At 37.8% G+C, this 25,415-nt stretch overlaps 1 protein-coding gene across 25 annotated transcripts in view; it reads left to right on the forward strand.

Annotated features, from left to right (window-relative positions):
• EPB41L2 (erythrocyte membrane protein band 4.1 like 2) overlaps window positions 1-25,415 on the forward strand; it is a 210,049-nt gene that overhangs the window by 94,140 nt on the left and 90,494 nt on the right. For all 25 annotated transcript variants that reach the window (XM_019663475.1, XM_019663486.1, XM_019663469.1 and 22 more), the window contains exons 2-3: window positions 30-514; window positions 1,212-1,424. In XM_019663475.1, coding sequence (XP_019519020.1) covers window positions 44-514; window positions 1,212-1,424 — 684 coding nt within the window. In that variant the 5' untranslated portion in view covers window positions 30-43. The remainder of the gene's footprint in view (window positions 1-29; window positions 515-1,211; window positions 1,425-25,415) is intronic.

Genomic DNA, 25,415 nt, shown 5'->3' on the forward strand with positions numbered 1-25,415 from the left:
ACTGTTTTGTGATTTTGTTTTGTTTATAGTATAAACTGTGACCATGACGACTGAAGTAGGCTCTGTGTCGGAAGTGAAGAAGGAACCTGACCAGTTAGGAGCAGATGCACCCAAGGAGAAACCTGAAGAGGTAGCAGAAAATCAGCAGAATCAGCCATCTGATCCAGAGGAGGAAAAGGGTTCCCAGCCAGCTCCCCCAGCTGATCGCCAAAGTAGTCCACGCCGCCGGAAGAGAGAGAAGGATCCGTCGGAGAGCAGGGGGATTTCTCGATTCATACCCCCGTGGCTTAAGAAGCAAAAGTCCTATAACTTAGTAGTGGCCAAAGATGGAGGCGATAAGAAAGAGCCTGCCCAAGCTGTTGTGGAAGAGCAGGTTTTAGATAAAGAGGAATCTCTTCCTGAAGAAGAAAGGCAGGCCAAGGGGGATGCTGAAGAAACAACTCAGAGGAAACAGCAGGTAATTAAGGTTGATGGCAAGGAAGAGGAACCTTCAGTGATCGGTCCTGAGACACAGGTATGTTTGAGAAGTGATTGTCTGGAAATGAAAGTTTGATGGTGTAACTGCTTTACCAAAAGGATTTGTTTGCTTTGAATCATTTCCGGGTTTCTTGTATTTAGATACTATTTTGGCTTATTACTTCTGGGATATGGGTTTTGGAATGGTTTAATCCACCCTTCTTACTCCTTTTAAAAATTTCCAAAATAATAAAGAAAAAAAAATCGACCATAAAAAATTACATCTGTTCCTTTTAAAGTTAAACAGATATTCCCAGAATCCTGTCACCTCTCCTTTTAAATAATATGTACTTTTATATCTCTTTGATTTGATTTGTTAAGTGTTCAGTGAGTAGGAAGAAATAGATTTGTATGTGTGTCCATTTTAGTTGCCTAATGACGCCGACATTTTGCCATGGAATGAGATAATGGGAAATTTTATTATTTGAAATGGTATTTAAATTGCAGTTGCTGGGATGTAATTTATTTACTTATTTAATGCCGAAATTACCAGATTTGCAAAATGAGAAAATTGGCAGTGGTTTGGGGGAAGGAAGATGTGGAAATATCCTTTCTAGCAAACGTTTGAAGTGTTTTAAAATCTTAGGCTATTAGTATTTATAACAATCACCATCTTTACTAAGGATTTTCCTTTTAGTGTATTGTGTTCTGCAAATCGGTCATCTTTCTTATGAACTTAATTTTTTCATCAACAGCCTGCTGAAGCAGCAAGGAAGGAGACGGAGGAGGAAAAGGTAAGGGAAATACAGGAAGACAAATCAGAAGAAGCAGCAAAGAGAGAGACAAAGGAAGTACAGACCAATGAGCTAAAGGGAGAGAAGGCCTCTCAAAAAACCACCAAGAAGACCAAAACTGTCCCGTGTAAAGTGACCCTCCTAGATGGCACTGAGTACAGCTGTGACTTGGAGGTGAGTCATCGAGCTGATCTTAATGTGTGGAATGAAAGCAAAAGTGTAGTCTGCCTGCATTTGTGGCATAGCACAGTATATTTTTCTGTTCCTATAAGTTAGTCACAATTTTGCATGAAAAAAACACACCAAAAAACAAACAAGAAACCTTAGAAGAGGGTCATCATTTCCATTCCAAAAAATAGTTCCTGACCCTTACGGGTAAGGTAAGCAGGGCTGCTGTTCTGCCAGTCTGCACTGGTCATATGTATTGTCTGGTGTCTGTTCTGAATGGACTATTAACAGTTCGACTATTATCTCTGGCTATAAGATATTTCACTTGAGAAATGATAGCCCTATGTTGGCATTTGAGAATCATAACATTTCAGTAGTTTAACCCCAAGTATTTTATCCTGAGACAGATGATGACTTAAAATCTAGCTTGTTTATCTATTTTTAGTAAAAAACACTCATGATTTGAGAAGCATATAATTCATTAGCACTGTTGCAGATTGATACCAATGTAATTTTTTAAAAGCATCTAGCACCTTATAGTTTTATGCTAATCAAAAGTTCGTTGCTTTTCATAGCTAAGTCACTTCATTTACATGACATATACTAATAGCTGACTTTTACTGTAGAACTGTGTGAAAAGTTTTGAATGGATTATCCTATGTAATGTTTATAAGAATCTATATGAAATAGTTATTATTATGGAAAGTCCCAATATTACAATGGGACATGTAGGCTTAGAGAGGCTAAGTAACTTGCCCAAAGTGTCATAGCTAGCTAGTGGTTGAGCCTGTATTCCAGCCCTGGAGGCCATGAACCTGACCACTGAGTTACCAAGAAGAATGATGCATGGTTCTTGCCGTTATCTTTGAATTAGTTATCTAGAACTTCTATTATTATTATTTATTTCACGATAATTGCTCTTTTATTTCCAGTTGTTTCAGGAAAAAGAGTGACAGAAGAAAATTAAAAATCCTTAAAGCTCTCGGAGAGAGAATGATAGTGTGTCTCAGCAGTAGGGGAAGGGGACAATAGGAAAACAATAGAATGGTGTTCTGAACTTGATTCAGTTACATTGTATTTGACCACATGTCCCTTGTTTTTTCCTACCTCTCCTAGAAGCGAGGGAGTCTAGATTTTGAGAAACCAACTTGATGATCACTTGTTATAGAACCTTGTCATTTATTTTCTCCATTGCTCTGGGCCAAACTGAGGCCCAGAAACTGACTTTATCTACAGAATATAGAGGATTACTTTGATAATCTAGAAGGCCCCATCATCTTTGACATTCTTTATATCACCAGACCTTAAGACTGAAAAATATGCTTTATGGTTTAAATCTATTTTTGTTCTTTATCTTCTTTTTTTAAAGTCATGATAAATTTAAAAGTACAACAATGTAGAAATAATGGAAGGGACAGTTGCATATTCACCATAAAAATTTTAATCAGGTGTTACCATTTTGCCGTGTATTTTAGATATTTTTTTTAAGATACCAAAAAGACATTGCTAAAATCTCATTCCCATCTCTCCTCTCTTGCTCTCCATGTGTCTTTGTACGATGTCTAAATCTACTTTATTCATTTTAACTGCTGTATAGTGTAGTATTCTTTTGAATGACTAAACCATTTTATCCATTTCTCCTCTAAGGCATAATTCCTCATATTGTATAACAATCAGTGCTTCAGTTAACGTTATTGCACATGTTTCCTTGTTTCCTTGTTCAAGAGTTTCTTCAGGGTAGATACCTAGTAATGGAATTGGTAGGTTGATAGGATGCAGTTTAATTTCTTCAATACGCCAAAGGGACCTCCAAGGTGGTTGTGCCATTCGGAATTCCAGCCAGCAACCACTGATTTTTCCACATTGTCATCAGCACGTCTTGTTATCAGACATTAACTTTGACCAGTCATTTGGGTGTGAAATAGCATCTCAATATTTCATTTTGCATTTATTTGATCACTGTCAACATCCAGTTGGGTATGCTGCAGTAACAACCTCCAAATCTTCTGAACTGATTTTTTATAATAACAATGGTTTATTCCTTGCTCATGTTTCTTGCCCTTGGTGTGTCGGCTGTGGCTCGGCTGTGTGTCTTCTTGAGTTTTGGACCAAATCTCAAGGTGTATCCTCTGTCTGGGACCTGCTGTTCTCACCATACAGGGAAAAGAGAACATGGTGGAACTTCACTATGGCTCTTAAATTATCTGCTTGGAAATGGTATATATCATTTTCATTTACATCTCATTGGCCAAGCAAGTCACATGGTTAAGGCTGATAACAATGGGTGGGCACGTATGAGTGTCTCAGAGGAAGAGAGTGTTATATAATTGAAAACATGGAAACGATACTGTAATTTGCAACTCATGAGGTTGAGCATCTTTTTGTAAGTTTTATATAGGATTGCTCTAGGATTTTTAAAAATAGATATTCTTTCTCAGATGAAGGATAGTCTTTTTCTAGTTTCTAACAACAAAACGAGGAAAGTTTTTGAATAGGTGGTGAAGACATGAATTGGTAGTGAATTTTACCAAAATTTATCAAATAGGTTCTGCATCAACTGTGAGGATCATATGATTTTAGAAAATCTGTTGATGTAATTTACGTTGATGTTTTCTAATGTTAAGCCATCTTTGAATTTCTAATATAAACACTACTGTTCATGATGATTCGTCATTCATTTTGAGTTTTTTTAGGCGTTTTGCATATATTACCTATGATTTTTTTTTAAAGATTTTTTATTATTATTATTATTGGGGAATTGGGGAAGGGGAACAGCCAAGTTGTTGTCCTTCAGTCCTAGTTGTGGAGGGCACAGCCAGCTCAGTTCCAAGTTCATCCGTCATCTGGCCGCCCATTAGCAGCACGCGGCTGCTCAGATCAAGGTGTCATGTTCAATCTTAGTTGTGGGTGGGCATAGCGCACCATCTCATGCAGGAGTCCAACTGGAAACATTGTTGCTAAGAGCACTTGCTCTAACCACTGAGCTATCTGGCCTCCCATCGCAGCTCAGGGTGCCGTGTTTAATCCTAGTTGTGGGTGGGCGCAGCCCATCATCCCATGTGGGAGTCAAACCAGCAACGTTGTTGTTAGGAGCACGTGCTCTCACTGGCTGAGCCATCCTGCCACCTATTGGCAGCTCAGCGGCAGCTCAGCTTGGGCTCAACTCACTGGCTCATGTGGGAATCAAACCGGTGACCCTGTTGCTCAGAGCTTGTGTTCTTAACCAACTGAGCCACTCGGCCGGCCCCTGATTTTCTGTTATCAAAGTGTCTTCATCAGATTTTATCTGGGCTGTATACTAGCCTCAAAAGTTGTTTTTCTCAGTATTCTCTGGAAAAGCTTGGATAAGTTAGAGATTTACTTTTCTTTGGAAACCTGGTAGAACAGTGCCTTTAAAACTCTCTTGATCTGGTGGCCTTTTTTGGGGAAGAGTAAGGTTGGAAGGTATTTTTTTTGGGGGGGGGAATAATTGATTCAATTTCCATATGTCTATTTATATTTTTTCTTGAGTCAGTTTTAGTAATTCATATTTTTAGTGAAAACTGTCCGTTTCAACTAATTTAACAAATCTTATTGTCATGAAGGTTTTCATAGTATTCTCATCTTGTATATTTGATTTTGATTTCTTTTTCATTTCTGGTGTTTTTTACCTTTTAAAGATTTTTTTTTAATTGGGAAATTGGGGGGATGGGAACAGTGCTGGGGGATTGGGGAAGGGGAACAGACAAGTTGCTGTCGTTTTTGTTCTTCAATCTAGTTGTGGAGGACGTTGCTTCACTTGCCCAAGTTGGCACCATCATTGAGCTCTTCCCTGGAAAGGCAGATCAGTCGCCGGCTTCTGGACCGCCGCTCACTGTGGCTGCTGGCCACTCACGCTGGCTGCTGGCTACACATGGTAACCCATGGCAACCCACTGCCACAGGACTGCAGCCTATGCCGTCGCCAGCGACTCATGGCAGCCCAGTTCCAGGTTGAGCTGTTGTTCAGCATCTTAGCTGTGGAGGGCAGTGTTCACTGGCCCTCATATGTGGGATCCGAACCGGGGCCCTCTGGCATCCCAAGCGAGTTCTTAACCATCGTGCCACTCGGCCGGCCCTACCTTTTCTTCTTGATCATTCTTGCTGTATTTACCATGTTAATCTTTTTTTCTGAAAAGAAACTTGGTTTTGTTTATTGTTTATATTGCATGTTGCAATATTTTGTTCTCTTTTGCTTTTTGTTTTTTCTTTGGGATTTCTCTATTTTTCCAATTTCTTGAGTTGAATATTAAATATACAGAGGGTGCCAAAAAATGTATACACATTTTAAGAAAGGAAAAAACTGTATTAATTGTAATAATCAATATATGCCGATAACAAAACATGAATACAAGTTACATTTGACTTCTGCAATTACAATAGGTACTCAAAGTGGTTACCATCAGCGTCCAGACACTTCTGATTATGGTGAAGTACTGCTTGAGCAATGTTGACTAAAGTGTCCACGTGTATACATTTTTTTGGCACCCCCGGTATATATGTTCTCATGGCTCTAATTTTCAAATGACTCTTGTTGATAGTACAAGTTTTTAAATATAGTGCTTTCATTGCTATTTAGTTCTTAGTATTTTCTCATTCTATTATAGGTCATTTGTGACCACTGAAGTTTTTATAAGTGAGTTTTTAAATTTCCAGAGTGTGTGCATGTCTTGTGGGAAGCAGACATTTTTCTTTTGTTCAGATTTTCTGTTTTATTACATTGTGGTCAGAATGTGGCTTAAATAAGAGATTTTATTGTATTTGTTAAGACTTTGCAGCCTAATATACAGTCAATATAGTTCTTTTGCGATTAGGAAAGCATGTTATCCTTTCATTGTTGACACAGGTTTCTAGATTTGTCCTCTTGATCAGACATATTAATTATGTGGGTCATGTTGTCTATATCTGTATCGATTGTTTAACTGCTCATTAGTTATGTTAAAAATCTCTCCCTATGATGGTTGATTTGAGAACTTCTCATTGTATTTCTGTAAGTTTATGCTTTATAAAACGTGAGCCTGGATGATTAGTTGCATACAGCTGCAGAAGTATATATTCTTGGATTTTTTCCCCCCTTTTTATCCTCACATGGTACTTTAAATTTTATTTGATATTATGGTATTAACATTACCATGCTAGCTTTATTTTGGTTAGGATTTGTCTAGACTTCCATTCTTTGCCTCTTCTTCCATTCCTTTGCCTTTTTTTTTTAATTGGGAAATTGGGGGGATTGGAACAGTGCTGGGGAATTGGGGGAAGGGGAACAGACAAGTTGCTGTCGCCTTGCTCTTCAGTCTAGTTGTGGAGGACGTTGCTTCACTTGCCCAAGTTGGCACCATCATTGCGCTCACGCTGGCTGCTGGCTACATATGGTAGCTTATGGCAGCCCACTGCCACAGGGGCTGCAGCCTACGCCGTCACCGGCGACTCACAGCAGCCCAGCTCCAGGTTGAGCTGTTGTTCAGCATCTTAGCTGTGGAGGGCAGTGTCACTGGCCCTCATATGTGGGATCCGAACTGGGGCCCTCTGGCATCCCAAGCCAGTTCTTAACCATTGCGCCACTGGGCCGGCCGGCCCTCCTTTGCCTTTTAAATGTTGTATTCTTTTGTCTTTGAGGGGACGTGTTTTTTAATCCTATTTGAGAATTGTCTTTTCACTGGTGAATTTAGGCCATTTATTTCATATGATTACTGGTATATGTGACTATATTCTGCCATCCAATTTGGGGTTGTCTGTTATTTTTCTTGGTTTACTTGAATTTATTTTCTTATATTTTTTTTAACTTTTATTCCCTTAGGATGATCTTTCAGTGTTTTACAGACATACTAGACTTAAGAAAGTCTAATATTAATGATGCCTGCCTCCTTCTTTCCCCATCTTGTTGAGCACTCAATTATCGTATGTTCGATCTCATTTTGGAATGGTACAAAACAGAGCAATTTCTTATCTGTGTGACTAGTCCCTCTTCTATAATTCTCATGGGAAATCAAGTCATTGTGTTACTTGAAACACAGATGAGAAAGTATCCAAAGTTAAAAGTGGCAGTTTAACCTTTAATTTACCAGGACTTGAATTGGTTGGGAAAGCATTGGAGTCTTTATTTTAATGACTGTTTTAATTTACAGACAAATTGTCTTTTTAGCTAATAAATGGTTACTTAATATACCATTTAAGTTGAAGTTTTGCGTACAGTTGATAAATTTGAAATAAGCTTGTAGCATATTAGTGTTAAATAAACTTTGTTTTCCTATGAATTACCAAGCAAAATGGAATTTGAGAGGTAGTGATGTGATCCATAGCAGATTTTATGTCCCAACAATCCACAGAATTTTAGGCAATGACTTTATATCTGACCATAGGCCGTAATCCACCAGTGTCATAATAGTTGTTACAACAATACAGACATTAAAAGTTGTTGTTCCCTGTTTGATTAATTCCTCATTTAACCAATTCTCTGCCCCATTTACATTCTCTGATTGCTTGCCTTAGTATCATTAGCATGGGCCTGATACTCATCAGATCTACTGTTAGTTCCTCTACAGGAACAGAGCCCCAAAAACAATTCTCTCATGGTTTGAGTGTGCTCCTGTTTCCCAGTTCCAGCACTGACATTAGACAGACTGGGTGATATGCTGATGCTGCTTATCTGTAGTTCTGTATTTCTATACCGGAAATTGGTGTCTGGGGACTCTTTGGGGAAGTATGTTGTGGGGAACTGTACCTATTAATGAACTTGCAATCACTCAAGAAAGACGACACAACATGGGGAATAGATACTTGTACTTTATTTGGTTTTGGAGATTAGGTTTGTTTCCGCCTGTCTACTGCCATTAAAGATTATATCTACCATGGCTTTTTAGATGCCTATAGTTGTTTATTTCTGTTCTTTCTGTGTGTACATGTGTCTAATTTTCAATTAGACCTTTTGATTAAAGCATGTCCACTGAAGAGGGTCAAATTGTCTTCACTTAGGGCACCTACAACAGTAGAGGGAAGGATGGCCTGTGCAGGAGGTCTTGAGGAATTTATAGGGGCCTTATAGAGCATGGTGAGGTTCTAGGAAGCCTGAAATGCCAGATTAAAACTGATCCATGGAACAAACGGGTTGGGGAGAAATGGACCATAGGTTGTAAAGTCATTGGTATACAAGAGCTAGCAGGGTCAATAATACTATTTATATTTTAGAACATGGTAGATAGCTATGTGGCTACAGTAATTTAAGGGGGGATTTTTTATTCTCATTACATTGGTTAAAGTGCAAATCAGTGGTATTTATAGATAAGACTTTATTAATGTTACTAGAGCATTGGGAAAGTTAGGTAGTTTCTTGTTTTTGTTACCTGTCAGTACCTATGGTTAACAAAAGCACCTCATTTAAACAATTGAATGGAAATGTTACTGTATTAACTGAATAACTTTTTTTTAAATTAAGAAACATAATTCCTGGGGATATATTTGTTGGTGTCCTAACATCATCTCTGCTTCTCAGATTACTCCCTTAAAATAAACAGATAAATAGCTAGATCTTCATATATCCATCTGTATCCCCTCTTCTTCTCCCACCCTCTACTTTTAATGTCTTTTTCTACATCCTTTCTCCTGCAGGCTGTCTGAGCCTTTTCTTTCTCAAACTTCAGGGATTACATGAAGAAGGCTGCTGAGGGAACTAAGGCAGCACTGTTTTCAAAATCTATCTTTGAAGTTTACATTTTTGGGAGGCAAGAGATTATGTGTTAATATTAAGTGGATAAAAATGCCTCACATACAATATTTACGAACATAAATATTGGATAACAGTACATTTTTAGAGAATGATTGTAGTTAAGTAAAAAAAGAAAACAGATATGGCTTGACTTGAATGTTATTTTTGGCTTACGTAACAATAGGCTTATTGCTAAACCATGCATAGATTTTGATGCAAGGCCTAGTCTGTCTTTGTGCGTTTATTCCAAATCTTTGTGTGAAGTATTTTTTCATCGTAGTTAGTGAAAACTACAATTTATATTTTATAGTAATTTATCATCAATTGATACTAAACTGAGATCTCACATTTTTTTTGAACAAGAAAAACTGAGGATTATGATTTTTTAATGAAGAAACTTGATAGTTTCTGTTCTTTGATATGTCTGTTTTGATCTCATTGAGATACTTAATAGTATGTGACAAGCTCCTTTGGTACCAGAATTTAATTACAACGAATTTTAGGGAGTGTTCCGGATTCTGTATGTACACCCCAGACTCAGCCATAGAACTTGTGATATTGCTGCTGAAGTCACTTACACATTCGGCAAATTGAAATGGTGGCGCTTTTTCCTCTAAGGAAAAATACAGTAAGGTTTCGGTGAAGCCATGGATATAATGTCAGGACATCTATGTTTACTTTCCTTTTGACTCTTTGGGTGTCTTCAGGAAGTCACTTCCTCTTTTTTTTCTTCCATTCTCAGACTACAAAGTAAGAATGGAAGTATTTGCTTCCTCTATTTCTAGATTTCTAGGATTGAGCTGGTTTGACTACAGCTGATATGTATGTGTATATATATAAAGTCTGAAAATAAATGTGAAAGTTACTGCAAGACTTTGGAAGCATGAGTGATTGTGCACTCTTGAGTTAAGAGTTGCTCACATTTTCCTTTGGCATCTGAAAGTTGTTCCCACATGTTGATTTTGTCTGAGAACTGAGGGCATTGTTTCTGCCCACACAGGAATGTCAGTACCATTTTTTGTTAGTGTTATGAAATAGGCCATCAGAATGTAGGCTCTCTTTATCAGTGTGGTGATGATAAAAGTATTTATCAGAAAGTAGAATGTGTCAAGGTCTTCTTGCCTTTCTTGTGTAGAGTGCCGGCCTCAGAAATCCAATTTTATATCATTATTTTTGACTGTTTTATTTATTTACTTGATTGGTCATGTCTGCGTTTATCCCCCAGGGTTGTTCTTTCAGACCTCTAGTACTGACCTCTACCAGTTTTACTAGTTAAATAGCGTTAACTACCTACGTAGGTGTGGCGGTTTGGTAGCTGTGGCACTTTGTAAACTCCCATAAAGTCATGTTAGATTTAAATATGGTTTAGGAACTGGGAACAATTTATTGGCATATGTTACATGCAGTTTAAAATTCCAGTGACACAGGCCCAGATGGAATGTCTCTGCCTAGCTGTCCATCTGTCATCCCTTTAGCTTAAAAAAGGATTTAAGGTGATAATTCTATCCAATAACTTAATTTCTATTTACAAAGTGGGAAAAGGCCTTCAGGCCACATGAGTGGTCACATACTTTGGTCCAGCTTGAAAATCACGAGGGGTTCCCCGGAGAAGCCCCTTTTTAGCTGGGCATGCAGGGCTGTTAGTTAGGACCTGAGTCTGTCTTCTGATCTTGTTCTTCCTGGATTCTGAGCCCTCCCCTGCCAGCCAGGTGGGTCTCCCCATCAGGCACATTCTGAGCTGTCGTCTTTCCTTCAAGTTTCTGATCAGACCCTTTCCACATTTTTATTTCCCCAACCACACGATTACTTCTTATCTCTTAATGTCCAACTCAAATCCAGCTTCCAGAATGCTTTGTCTTCCGCTGAACTTGTTTGAACCATTAATTTGGCAATCAGTCACACGCTGTGAAAGAAGCTTTTGTATTCTTGTGTTGAACAACTGCTAAAGTCTTGTATTGTTGTTTAGTTCTTTCTCATGCTTGTATTGTTTCTTCAGTTAGTTCCTTTAGAAAAAGAACTTTCTTCTCTTTCACCACAGGGTGTTAACTTTGCCTATAGCACTACTCCTGGAAAGTTAATTGTTGATTTTTTTCTCTCTACTTTTTTGTAGATGTATGAAATTTTTATCCTTCTTATCCAAGCTAAATGATCGAATACTTATGTGCTTGTTCCCAATCCTTCTCTTTGTCCTCTTCAATTAGAAAAGAAAGATTTGGGTGTATGTATATATGGAATTCACTCCCCTCTCCCACTCCCCACAATTGCTACTTCTCTCCACCCCTGCCCTGCTTTTTAAATACTTGGGAACAGCAGGCTAACTTCTTGTAGAAACACTTCATGGCCTTAAATAAATAAAAATCATTTATATAATTTCTGTCCAAGGCTATGAAATTGCTAGGCATGAGAGCAATACAGAGGTGGATAAAATAAACTCTCGGCCCTATAGGAGTGCACAGCCGAGAAGGGAGTGCAGACTCCGAGAGCCTAAGAGTTCTTTCACTTAAATGAGAGCTCTGGTCCCAGTGCTTGCTGGATGGTGTAGGCTGGGCTTGGAGAGGAGAATATATGATTAGCACCTATTCCCCGCCTGTTTTTCTCTAATGTCTTTTCTTCTCTTGAGCAAACTAAAGAATGATATATGGTTTTTATTTTTCAGCTATCAAGAATTCGACTACATACTTTCTCTTCTCCATCGTCCCCACTTTGGTTTCAAAATCCAGGGATTCCCTTTGTTGCCTTGCATCAGTGGTGTTTAGGAAGCATTAAACTTGACACTTGAAAGTAACTTCTCGCTATGAGTAACCATCCGACATAATTTTGAAGGCAATATCCGTCTCTTCCTGGCTCCTCTCACATGTGCTGCCAGACAAGCTAATTCCTTGGTAATTTACCACTTAATAACTCTTTAATCTGAGGGTGGTAGTGTCATAGGTACCGGATCTTTGAATTATTTTTTCTCTTTTGACATGAAAATTGTCTGATGGTTGAGTAAGATTAGAAATGGTGGGAAAGGGAAAGGCCATTTTCAGAATAAAACGTGTACTTTTCTAGAGCTCATAAAATGAAGAGATATAATCTTATTTCTTACCCAACAAAAACCATCAATATCTTTTGTTAAATTTGTTCTGCTCGGAAACCCTTTGTTTCCATTACTATTTTATTTCAGTCTCTTTTCCCTATTATTGTCCTCTTTTCTCCTGAGCAGTTTCAAGATGTTACTGGTAGTTTTTATTTCTCAACTGTTAGGAAATTTTGCCAAATAATATTCTCCTCCCTGATCCTATCTTTCTGTTTTCCTCCCTTTCTCCCAAGACTCCTATGGAGATGTTTGTAGGGGCTTGATGGGGGTGGGGTTTGAGAATTTTGCCACTACCTGTGAGTGGTATTTATTTTACCAAAGCTGAATCTCGGGCTGTTCTTTGTATGGCAGGATTCATACTTTGTGACATAGTAGAAACATGGACAGAATTTATCATTCATATTTATAGAACTGTAATATAATATGCTAACATTTAGATATTGAAAGAATTGTAATTTAATAAAAATATGATCTATTAGAAGCACTGGATTACTCAAAAAATTTTGTCACACAAGATGGCTAAATGATAAAGGAAGTACTGATAAATGATCTTTCACATTGCTATTTTTATATTTGTTTAATTATGTTCTACAGCAGAGTTAACACATTAACTGTTATAAAAGTTATGATTAGAAATATTTCATAAAAATTTTTTGAACTCATATTCTGGAGAGGCATCTCAAGACAAAAGCTCCATGCTACCAATTAACTGAGTTACACCTCATTAGTGTGTGCTTTATTAGCGGAATATGCCATTTTACCTGTTTTGAGGTTGAGTCTGATTTTATGCATCATCTAGTTATTCACATAGAGAGGAAACTTAATGTAAGTATCATAATATTTATTATATTTACTGATCTCTTTCCATATTTCTGTCAGCAAGAATTTTAAAGACACTTGAATAGGAATGCTCTACAAAGCTATTTTTCTATAGCACAGAAAGCCTGTATGAATCAAATGTCAAAATTCATTCTAGGCAAATAGTTTACAGAGAATGTGCTAACGTACAGAAGTTTTCTGCTTTGTGGTTTTTGAAATAAGTTTTAATGGAAATGGTATTTAGCAATTTTTAATAAAGATACTTTAAAAAATTGTTATGTTCATATGGCTAGACATTTGATACCAATCTCTTTACTTATCTACCAGTTTTAGTCACTTCTCTGTCTTTTAAAAGACATCATACTTTTTCATAGATTTTAAAAGAGTTTATACTTCATAATACATCTGTGCCATCTAAGTCTTGCTATACATAGTAAATAATGGAAAAAGTTGGACAAAGAGAAGTTGGATTTTTATTTCTTAAGAATTATTTTAATGACTCAGCTGCTGATCTCCCTTATTCATTTAAATATATCTTGTGCGTTTGGAAATAATTTTTATCCCCTAATATCGATTTAGTTCTTACCTTTGCTGAGAAGATAAAAAGAAAGTAGATTTTATTTTTCCTTTTAAGTTGCTTATAAATTTTTCTTTTAGAGGTAAATTTTACATATGAAACAAGAATATGAATATAATTGGTAAGTGCTATTAATGGTTTAAATAAATAGCATAAAAGTGCCAAAGTGCCACATTACTCTGTGGTAGAGTTGCAAAGTAAATCTTATTGAGGAGAAAGAAACTCCTGGACTTTGAAGAATGATGTATTTAGGAAAAGTCAGCAGCACCCGGACTATTACGTTTTCCATTTGAAAGTTAAATAGTAAAATCCAAGCAGAAGTTTGGGATTATAAGGAAAGATTTTAACGTCCCTTTCTTATATGTCAAGGAGAACATGCTCAAATGTACTGTAAACTTTTGTCAGTAGGAAGCCACTCTGGGCTTGGCCAGTGTTGCCATTTTTGGCCCCAGCTTTTCTTGGCTTGGATTTCACTAGAAATCCTTTGGCCTTGAAAAGCCAGTATGTTGTGGTGTTCAAATGAATTAAGCTCTTCACTTCTGCTAAACATTAGAGAGAGATGGGCTCCCATCCATAGGAGAGGTTACAAAGAAAACAAAATATATATGCACGGACTCTTATCTCCTGTCCTTTTTCATTCTGCTTTCCAAATTTTGTTGGCGCTGATTTCATTTTCTTTCTCCTTTCCCTTGTGTCAGGAGGGAAAAAAATTAATCTGCATTTGCACACACACCACATCATTTTAGAATAGCTTCCTTAGGGAGCAGAGCTAAATATGTATGTTCAATCTACCATTTTAAATGGGAACTCCACTTTCTTTCTACTTAGGACAATTTGAACAAAGAGAATGTTTTTATCGCTAGGATAAAGTGAAGCAGGCCAGTACAATACAGCACATATCAAAATTGCCATGAGGTTTTTTAGATGTCTTTGTTAGAGAAAGACTTTTAATTGGTTGTGGTAGCTGTAGTAGCATCTGCTGTGACTGTTTTCTTGCAGATGTTTTTTATTAGTTTTCATTTTCTTCATTATTTCCTGCAGGTGTCTAGATAACCCGTTTTATTTTGCATGTGTGTTTAATGAGCATACTGAAGGTAGGTCACAGGAGATGAAAGAATGGAAATATTCTACCTAATGTTTTTTGTTTTTGCTTTTTTGCAAACAGTAGGTATAATTCAGTTTTTAGCCACTTGGCTTGGGTCATTATCTATTATATAAAGTGTGTGGCTTTGTACAAGAAACATTTCTGGACCCAGCGCTGGTGATACTGTGGAGGAATAATTAGTCTCCCCTGACGCCTGCAGAGCCCATGCAGCAGAGGGGAAGGCGGCGTTCTTGGGCTCGGCTGGATTTCAGTGTCATTTCCCAGCAGTAAGAATCTGGTCTGGATGTGCGGATTTGGGGATGTATCAAATGTTAGCATTTTTGTAAAGTGTTTTAAGTGCAGAGTGTTTCTTATTTACATTACATCATTTGACCTCACTGTAATTGATGGAGGGAGGGTGGAGTGTTATAACTGCGGCACTACATTGGTACCGTAGTTCTCAGCTTTAAAATGCATACATAACGTTGGAATTTTTTAATGTTTTGAGATATGGATGTATCTCACAATCTACATCAAAAGAAATTTGATTACTAATTTTTCTCCACTTTCTTGCCAAAGGAGAAGATTATGATAATGTTTGAAGTTTGTAGAGCAAGCTCACTGTACTGATGGAGACCAGTAGAGTGTTGGGGATAGGGGCTGGGCTTCCACAAGATTGGACTTGGGGGAGTTGCAAGGTCTTGTCCTCAGCTTTAGGATATACATTACCTCTTTACTCACTGTGCCCAAGTCAGCCAGGCAGAAGAAAACTGACTCTTGTTGATGAGTCCTATGAATATAGACATATTAGAATGCCAGGAAATGAAGTTGTAGTGAGAGTTAACTGCCAGGAAGAATTGATTGGTTAACTAATTCTTTTCTTCATAGTAAGAAAGCCACCAAATGATGCCAGGTGATAATCATAAGATATCTTTGCAAACGTGAAATTGAGAGCAAGGGGCATTGCATCAACATAGTAACTGGTGTCTTCAGTGTACTTTAACTTTGGAGGGCGAGTACATCTGCCAAAGTCAAGAATAATTCTGCTTTTAGGCCAGGTCTGCTGCTTCTAAGTCATGTTGATAAATTTTCACTTTTTGTTATTTCTCACTCCTACCCTGCCAAGAAGCCTAGTTGGGTCTATATATATGAACACACACACACACACACACACACACACACACACACACACACACACACATTCACCCCTTCCTTCCCTAAAATTTTACACGTTCATTCCTGGGTCTCCTGCAATCAGATAATTTCATCCCTCGTGTTGATTTTACTTAGGTTTCCCAGTAAATGTTAAACTATCTCCAAGTTCTGGTAGATACTGTATTATAACTCTAGTACTTTTAGTTGAGTATATTATTGACCTAATAGGCTTGGGATGGGAGTCCAAGTTGGGAAGGGGAATGATTAGCCTGAAACTTTTTGCCATATGAAAATATTTCTGTTGGAAAAGATTCTGAATTTCAAATAGATGTCACATGTCACCTTGCATTTTAGGGCAGAAATAATACAGGAGGGCTTTGAGTTGACCACCTGGGTATGAATACATAGTGTAAAGAGGCACTGCAGAGGAAGTTTCCAGCTTATGTACAGGTTATCTGTGCATATCATATGCCAGCAAATGATTTTTTTGGAAAGTATGTTTTCCTATAGAAACAATTCACGAAGGATGATTAGATTTCTAGGTCAACTGTTAAAATCTATACATTAAGTTTTTGAACTGAGTTCTGGGTGTCACCTCTTGGAGTAGGTGGATAAAGACAGAATTTCTACCCTACTTTCTTGACTCAGGCCAAAAAGTTTAAATCTCATCATATTATTTTCCTATTTCTTGGCGATTTTTCCCCTTAGACTTTGTTATTTCAATTTCCACAATGATATTCTGTTATTCTTTTGTAGCATTATAAAATAGAAAACGTTCTGTGCTTCCGGCCTACTTTTTCTGCCTCTAAAATCAAAATTCCCAATTCCTCAAATGTAGCAGATGTCTCAGCTAAGTAATGAGAGGAACAGCAGTTTGAGTGAAGGACTTCAGTGTATGAATGATTGATTACCTGTACTGCCTTCTAAGAGAGATTTGCATTTTAAAAGAAACCTGTTGTCTCTAAAGACACATAAAGTGGTAGAATTTCACTAGTGAAGCCAAGGGAAGTGAGAAAATTGAGGCAGTTTGTGAGGGGGCTAGAGGGCTGGATTTGTGGCATCTTTGGGTCAGTTGAACACACTGCTGGTAAAGGAGGCTTTTGGGGAGGCAGGCCTCAGGGCCACGCTTGACCATTCACTTCCTGACTTTTCTGCTTTTGAATCCCTGTGTTTCTATTTGACAGTTTTTCTCCTTATATAGTTCAATTAATTTATGGTATGTGTGTTTTAAGTCTAAGTCCTGAAGATTCACTCAACCAGCCCCTCCCCCCATGGTGAACAAAGACCTTGTTGTCACATTCTCTTGTTTTACTTTAGTTTGTTACTCATCTACCAGGAATTAAAAACTTTTTCTTAGGAAAAATGTCAGGCTCAATGGAAACACTGTTGCCTCAATGTTTAAAAACTGAGATATCTCCAAATGAAATGTGTTTTTTTTCTCAGATTGCCCAGAACTTGCTTGTCATTGAATTCAAGAATCAGAAATTCAGGTGGTGAGGTTTATAAGGAAATTATTGTTGCTTAGAAACTTCTAAAGACCTGTCTCGTTATCAGATCCTGTTTCCCTCTGTTTTACAATCATAATAAAGTAAGTATTTTAAGTGATTAAGATTATTCTGCATTGCAACTTGACTTACACTTTGGTCCATTGTTAAAGAAAAATACTTTAAACACTCCTGGTCAGTACAGGTAAGAATAGCTTCGTTGAGCCTGGTTTGTAATAAAATCTGCAGTCCAATAGCTGTCTTGTGTTTTTCCATCTGGTGATTTCTTTTTCAAAGCTAGCTTCTCAAGTGTAGTTGTCATTAAAGATTGCCAGGTAAATTTTGTGTTACTAGGCTGCATGAACCAGTCAGGTTTTTAAAGGATTTTAAGTGAAAACTTGAGCAATTTATGTATTATCCAGCGGGACCTGGCTTAAAGGACTGAGAGGGATGTTGCCTAGCCAGATTGAAAACTGAAAGCTGGTGGACATGGAGTGTGAGGGCAGATAGCCTTACTCTGGGGGAGGAGCTCTGTTTGCTGACCTTGGTATCAGCCTTACCTCATGGTCAGAATTCTTGGTTAAGCTCTTTAAAAATACAGACTGGCGCACAGGATTTTTAGGGCAATGAAGCTACTCTGTATGATACTACAACAGTGGATAATGTCATTATACGTTTATTTGTCCAAACCCACAGAATGTGTACCACACCCTGAGTGAACCCTCATGTAAACTGTGGATTTGGGCTAATTATGATGTGTCAGTGTAGTTTCATCAGTTATAACAAATGTCCCTCTCTGTGAGGGATGGTGTTAATGGGGGCAGCTATGCCTGTGAGGGGGATAGAGGGTGTATGGGAAATCGCTACCTTCTGCTCAGTTTTTCTGTGAACTGAAAACTGCTCTAAGAAATAAAGTCTAATACAAAAAATTTTTAAAAATACAGATGCGCAGGTGACACCTTTGAAGATGCTCATTTAGTGGGTCTGATGCTAGGCTCAGCATCTGTGAAGCCAGAATTAAGAACTGCTTTGAACGGCTGTAACATACTGTCTGTCAAGGCACTCTCTGGTAGAGCACCTGCTCCCCAGATAGAAGGTGAATTCATCAGTCGGCTCCTTGTTGAAATATTAACATGACTGGTGGGGAATTTTCCCGTAGTGATAGGAAAGTGAGTAGAGTAGAGACCCTACATTAGGACTGCAGGAGGTCTTACTAAGTGTGTCTGGGTTCTCTCACTTGACAGCTGTTCATAACTTTAATTAATGGCTGAATTTGTCTGGTTATGATTTGCTTTGAGCAATGCCCAGCATGTAGTAGGGCTTGATAAGTATTAGCTACAATTATTATTATCAGTATATTTTAAAATACCAATTATGGGCCGGCCACGTGGCGCGTCGGTTAAGATCTGGCTTGGGATGCCAGCTCCAAGCAGCAGGGCCCCGGTTCGGATCCCACATGAGGGCCAGTGACACTGCTGTCTACAGCTAAGATGAACAACAGCTCGACCTGGAGCTGGGCTGCTGTGAGTCACTGGCGATGGTGTAGGCTGCAGCCCTTGCTGCAGTGGGTTGCCATAAGCTAGCGTGTGCGGCTAGCAGTCGGTGTGAGTTGCCAAGAGCCGCCGTGAGTGGCCGTCCAGAGGCTGGCAACTGATCTGCCTCATCCGGGAAGAGCGCAATGATAATACCAACATGGGCCACTGAAGCAAAGTCCTCCACAACTAGACTGAAGAACAAAACGACAGCAACTTGTCTGCTCCCCTTCCCCAACACTGTTCCCCTCTCCCAATTCCCCAATTAAAAAAAAATACCAATTATGATTTTCTAAGGATCTTGTCATTCTTCTTGAATTTTTGATGAAAATACTCAAATGTTATTGCCTTGGATAAATTCCCGATAGTCTTACATTTTTATCAATAACTTAGTGACTTGAAGGGCCCATAATGTAAACACATACCACATACATATTCACGATGCCTTTGTAATTTAAAGAACTGCTTAGACTAAAAAATTAAACTTCAGTTAGTACTTTTACAAATAAGAAAAAAAAAACCAAAACAAGATTTAAAAACTACACTTTTCTCTTGAAATTTTGAATAAACCAATCCCAGGTTTCAAAGGACTTATCCTCTTGTTGGAGAGGCATTGGTCATAACCAGTTGGGTTAAAAAAGAAAGGTCAAAGATAAATTTATTTACATTGCCACTAAAATACATTCTAGGAATAGAAATACAGTTGGATTTTGCATGTGAGAAACTGCAGGCTATTTGGTTAGAGTAGGTGATGATTTAGGTAATACTTGCTCATGTGCCAGAATACCATTCCACTAACCTTTTATCACCAAAGGGAGGCGTTTAAAGGACCACACTCTATGAACAGCTGAGCAACTGACGCTCACTAGAACTAATAGAGGTGTTTATTATATTATTCCTTATCATTTAAAGCCAAAGAATAAGTATAATTCCTTGTATAAAATCTGTGTGCGGATTTTAACATTTCATCAACAAATGTGCTTTGCTTAAGAAGCTTCACGATCCATCCCTGTAGGAATTTTGTGAGGTTTCCTGCAGTTCCATTCCAGAGCCTGGCTTTGCAAGTTACCCTGAAGCTAGCATGTGGGTGCGGAGGGTGGGACTTGGTTCTTGGAATAGCCTCCTGCAGGCCTGTTCTGCAATGTGCAGATAGAAGCCCCCCAAGAGGGTGCCCCCTGGTCACTTAGCTGATTCTTGTGTCCTGAAAACTGATGAAAATCTCTGGGTTGTGGGAAATAAAAACTACAGCCACCTTAGAAATACAGGGTGTGATTATGGATGAAAGAGTAAAAGTTTAATGTTTTATCTTTTAAAACTAAAAATTAGCATTTGTTTGCTTTGGGGGAGAAAAGAGCATATCTCACAGGCTTAAATTTGTGTTGACATTGTGTTTGTGAATAATATTAGTAGCAGGATTTCTGTTGTTTTTGCCATTTTCCACATAGCATAAAGATGAAACATCATTTTTTATCTTGTTTGTGATCTAAAGTTACCTTGTTGCTTATGAGATGAACTGTGTGCTCAGTTAAGAATTCTGAAACGTTTTAAACCCCAGCCAACTGGGGTAGAAAAACATTCCATTTGAAAACTGCATTTAGATTTGGAAGCTCTGTGCTCATGAAACATGCCTTACTTACAATGAGAATGGCCAGCTCCGTGTCCTTGAGGAGTTAATTAAGATATGTATAAGGTTTTATTAAAGGAGAACCTATACGTTTCTAGCTGCATTCGGGTTTCCTTTAAAATTATTGCAGGATACAGTTACTAGAGCAGCGGTTCTCAACCTGGGGGTCGAACGACCCTTTCACAGGGGTCGCCTAAGACCATCAGAAAACACATATTTTCGATGGTCTTAGGAACCGAGACACTGCTCCTCTACCTGTCTCCAGGTGGGTCCACCCACATGCAGATACGCCCACATACGAGTACCCGGCTTCAAGACAAATATTCATTTATTTGTAATTAGAAATAAATATTTCACAATATATAATTACATATTGTTTTTGTGATTAATCACTATGCTTTAATTATGTTCAATTTGTAACAATGAAAATACATCCTGCATATCAGATATTTACATTACGATTCATAACAGTAGCAAAATTACAGTTATAGAGTAGCAATGAAAATAATTTTATGGTTGGGGGTCACCACAACATGAGGAACTGTATTAAGGGGTCGCGGCATTAGGAAGGTTGAAACCCATTGTACTGCAGTCTGTCCTGGCCTAGTGTTTGTTTTTGTTTTAGCGGCAGCCTTTTAATTTTTATTTCTAGCTCCTAAAGCTACATTGAATAGTATTTTATGTCATTCATGTCAATACTGCAAAAGCTCCCAATGTTCCATCACCACCCCGTGATTCCTGTGGAATGGAAAAGAAATAGATTCTATAATGAAATATGAGAAGTTTTTTTTCTTTTTCTCCTTTTCCTTTTGTAGCTTGTAGTCTTGAAGGAATACTATATAAGAAAATTTTTTTGTCATTCTTTATAGTGATTATTAAAAACCTGTATGTCTACATAATTTTGCTAATGCATGTTTGTCTCTATCTGTGGATATACATAAATACAGTTTTCCTGATCGTTAGTGAAAAATACTTTTGAAAAATTTTTTCAACTACTCATAAAAAATAAAATACATGTGTGTATACATATACATGTATATGTGTATATACATACACACATTTATTTTACATATATCTATCTACATATTTGTATTTATATGTTTTAGATAATGTACATACACACATATCTCTTGAGTAACTGGAAAAACTTTTCAAACTTAATTCATATTAACAATCAGGGAAACTTTACTTACAATCTTCTTTTACTATACATGACTCATTTACTTCTGGAATTAAATTTTTAACACACACACAAAATCACTGGATGTGGTTTCTTCCTTTTTGTTGGGGTTTGAATGAACTTTGGGACACAGGTGTGTTGACAGCTCACTCAGATCAGTGGGCAAAGAATGATCTGATAGATGATGGCCTTAGACTTTTTGAGACACTCTCTTTACCCTTCTGTAGGGTTTTCTTTGATTTCCTCCACCCTCCACGACAATGTATCAGTTGTGTTTGCTCTGTACATACCTTTCTTTCCTTGGCCTTTTATATTTGCATAGTGCAATTTAGAGCTAGTGCAAAGTACATAGCTCAGGGGCTGTAATGTACGGATTGCATTGTGCACTTCCCAGCACTGTCTCCTCGGCGCACAATAACTGCAGTGTGGAGGGGCCTACACGGACAGAGTGACGAGGTTTTATAAAACGCCAGTGGTGTGTGGCATCCACTGCAATCTGCCGGGTAAGCAGTTGCACAAATTCCTCCAAGTTGAGAGGTCTCCAGAAATGTCATGTTTTGGCCTCAATAATGAATGCCACAAATAACAGCACAGGCACGGGGGACTTTGCCCAGCGTCTCAGATTCCAGCCTGCCCGTTCTTCAGCCGGGTCTGCTGTAAATTGCTTTGCTGTTTTTTTAAATAAACTGCTCAGAAGCTAGTCTTTCAGTCCTTGAATAATATATTTTAAAACCATCTAAATTGTCTTGTTTTGTCTCTCTCCTTGGATATGTCTAATGTATTATGTAGTCTTTTAAAGAAAAAAAATCTGATACCTGCAAAGCAGACCAGAGTACTTTTTTTGTTGTTTTTTTTAAGTTTTCAATACATTGATTTATATTGCTGGTCAGTGATGAAAGTGGGGTTAGGGAGAGGAAAAATAGATTATAAAGGTTTTTTGGCATTTAATATAGAAAGTAAGATTTCTTTTTGAAGTGTACTTGGCAAAGTTTTATTAAGGTATATGGTTTTTTATTGTTTCACTTGGTGCTTCATTATTAGAATAGTGATTGACACAGTTTGTACTCCGTGAAGATTCTAGTGTAAGAATGGGATGCAAAGCGAAAGCATGCTTTAGACAGCCAGAGGAAGTAACAGTGAAACTGATGTCTTGGTGAAGGAATATGTAGAGACTGAAAAACTCCGTTGTCCCCTTCTGCATAAAGGTGGGACATGGCCTGCACGTAAGAGAAAGAGGCAGATAGACTTTTCTGCTTTTGTCCTTCCTCTGGTTCCCAAGAAATATTTGGAAATGCCCAGAATTCCTAAGGAAGAGTTCAAGGACAGCATAGAATTGTGAAAATAAAATGTAGGTCTGTGTCAGTGCCTCTCCCAGAATCTAGTTGGCAGTGTGTGTTTGGTTTAGTTCCTTGAATACCTATGGGTTGGTAGTCCATGAGCTAGATCCAGCAGATGGCATAAGACTGCGAGTCAGAAGGCCTGAGTTCTAGACTCAACTCTGCCAACTTTTACGCTGGCTTTATGACACCAAGCTGGTCCTTCCAACAGATACCTTGGCCTACCGGTAAGCTAGTTACTCAATGAGGTGCTGCTATAGGAGACATACTTTTTTAAAGAACTCAGTCTGCAAAAGTAATAAATCTCAAAAGGAGTAAATGTAAGAGTGCAAGTACCATAGGTGTGAACTAAAGAGCTTGGAGGAGAGAGAGGAATATTTGGAGATTGGAATAGGCTTCATTGGGAAGGAGTATTTGGAGATTCGTCTAGTGATAAGGTTTCACCAGTAGGAAACAAATCAAGGTAAAAGAGAAATTTAGAGTATTTCTTGGCAAGTCAGTAGTCCTCCTTATCTGGGTCAGTACCCCCAAATTGCTGTAACAGCCATGAACAGCTATAGGTACTGGTCTCTTTGGTGCATATTGTAAAGCAAAATATCTGTGTATGCTGCTTGGTTAACATAGGTGTATTTGTAGTACTTTCATGCAAGAGAACTTAAGTTGTTTATAAAAAGACAAAACAGTGATAACAGAAAATTACCTTCTGGGTTGAAATATAGAGCACTAATGTTTATGGATATCACAAATAAGAGTTCAGTTCTTTAAAAGAAATTCAGGAGATCAGACTGAAAAGTTAGATTGGTTAAACTCTGTGTAACCTCAGTTTCCTTATTCGTGAAATGAGATTGGATGAAGTAACTGTGAAAGCTCTTTAATCGCATTTAAAATCAATTATTATTTTTAGAGCAGTTCAGAAAGGTCCTGGGATTTCAGCTGCTTTTTAATGAATCCATGTAATGTGTCATTTTATTAAGTGCTTTAAATACACTTCATTTAATTCTTTTATGAACATTATAAGGAGAGTATTTTAATTTTAAACAGAGGAAACTGAGGCATAGCAAAGTTAAGTAACTCGCCTGAGGTTACACAGCTGTTAGGAGGTGGGGACCTTCTGGGATTCTACTGCAGTACTTCTCCCATATTGTTGAAATCCGTGATTCTCATGAAAGGTGCTGCAGAGGAGAATCTGGGAGCGGGGAAGGAACAGTTTCGACTTGCATACCCTCCCCCGTTTTTATGTGCTACCATTATAGTTGGGTCTTGGTTCCTTTCCCCCAAATGATGAGAATGACTACTTACGGAGTGGGTTGTGAACAGTGTGAAGGCAAAAACGTTGTGAGCCACTGAGCCATATTGTCAGAGCCACCGTCAGAGTACATGTAGGCAAGTTTGATTGCAGATTAGGACTTATAAAATGTATCAGCTTGGAATGTTCAACATGTAGCATTTAATATGTGTCTCCTGATAATCTGATGTATTTTCTTTATGAGATAAGAATATGTCATTTTGTTTGGCTTTTTCAATTAGCTTCCAAATGCAGATCAGTTTTGTTTTTTTATAAGTAACTTCTCTGGGTTTTCTTATAAATTTCTTTCCTAGCTCATGTTTCTTTCTCTCTTGTCTCGATGGCTTTATTCTATCTCTTATTTATTTTGTTAAAAAGAAAATTGCCTATTTCTTTGGGCTTGCTTAATTTGTACTTCCTTCTGGTTCCTATAGCAAATCATTTTCCGAAACAAAGCCTTTTATTATATTTAAATAATGCATGTCAAAACCTTTTGAATGTTAATGAGTATAAATAATCAATGGAATGAATAAAGTATTTGTAGATTAATGGATTTTATTTTATCTGGCTAGAGAATCATCAAGAGTCCTTAATTTGAGAGTTTTAGCATTTATCAGCCATTATGTCTTAATATTGCCTTTCCTTTATTCTCTCTATTGTCATCTAGAATTCTAATGAGATATATGTCTACCTCCTTAATTCTGTCTTACATGCCTTTGAAGTTCTCTCATATTTTCCATCTGTTTGTGTTTCTGTGCATTCTAGGTAGTTTTTTTATACCTGTCTTCCATTGGCTGGTTTTCTCTTTAGCTGTGTCAAGTTCTGTCCATTTGGATTAAAATTTATTACAGTTTTTATTTCTAGATGTTCTGTTTCTTTTTAGAATCTGCTTTTTGATAGTTGCATTCCCATTGATGATATTTTAAAATATTCATTTATTTATATATTTTTAAAAGATTTTTATTGGGGAATTGGGGGATGGGAGCAGCACTGGGGAATTGGGGGAAGGGGAACAGACAAGTTGCTGTCGTTTTCTTCTTCAGTCTAGTTGTGGAGGATGTTGCTTCACTGGCCCAAGTTGGCACCATCATTGCGCTCTTCCCAGATGACGCAGATCAGTTG

Source organism: Hipposideros armiger, unplaced genomic scaffold (assembly GCF_001890085.2).
Source record: "Hipposideros armiger isolate ML-2016 unplaced genomic scaffold, ASM189008v1 scaffold_391, whole genome shotgun sequence".
Taxonomy (NCBI): Eukaryota; Metazoa; Chordata; class Mammalia; order Chiroptera; family Hipposideridae; genus Hipposideros; species Hipposideros armiger.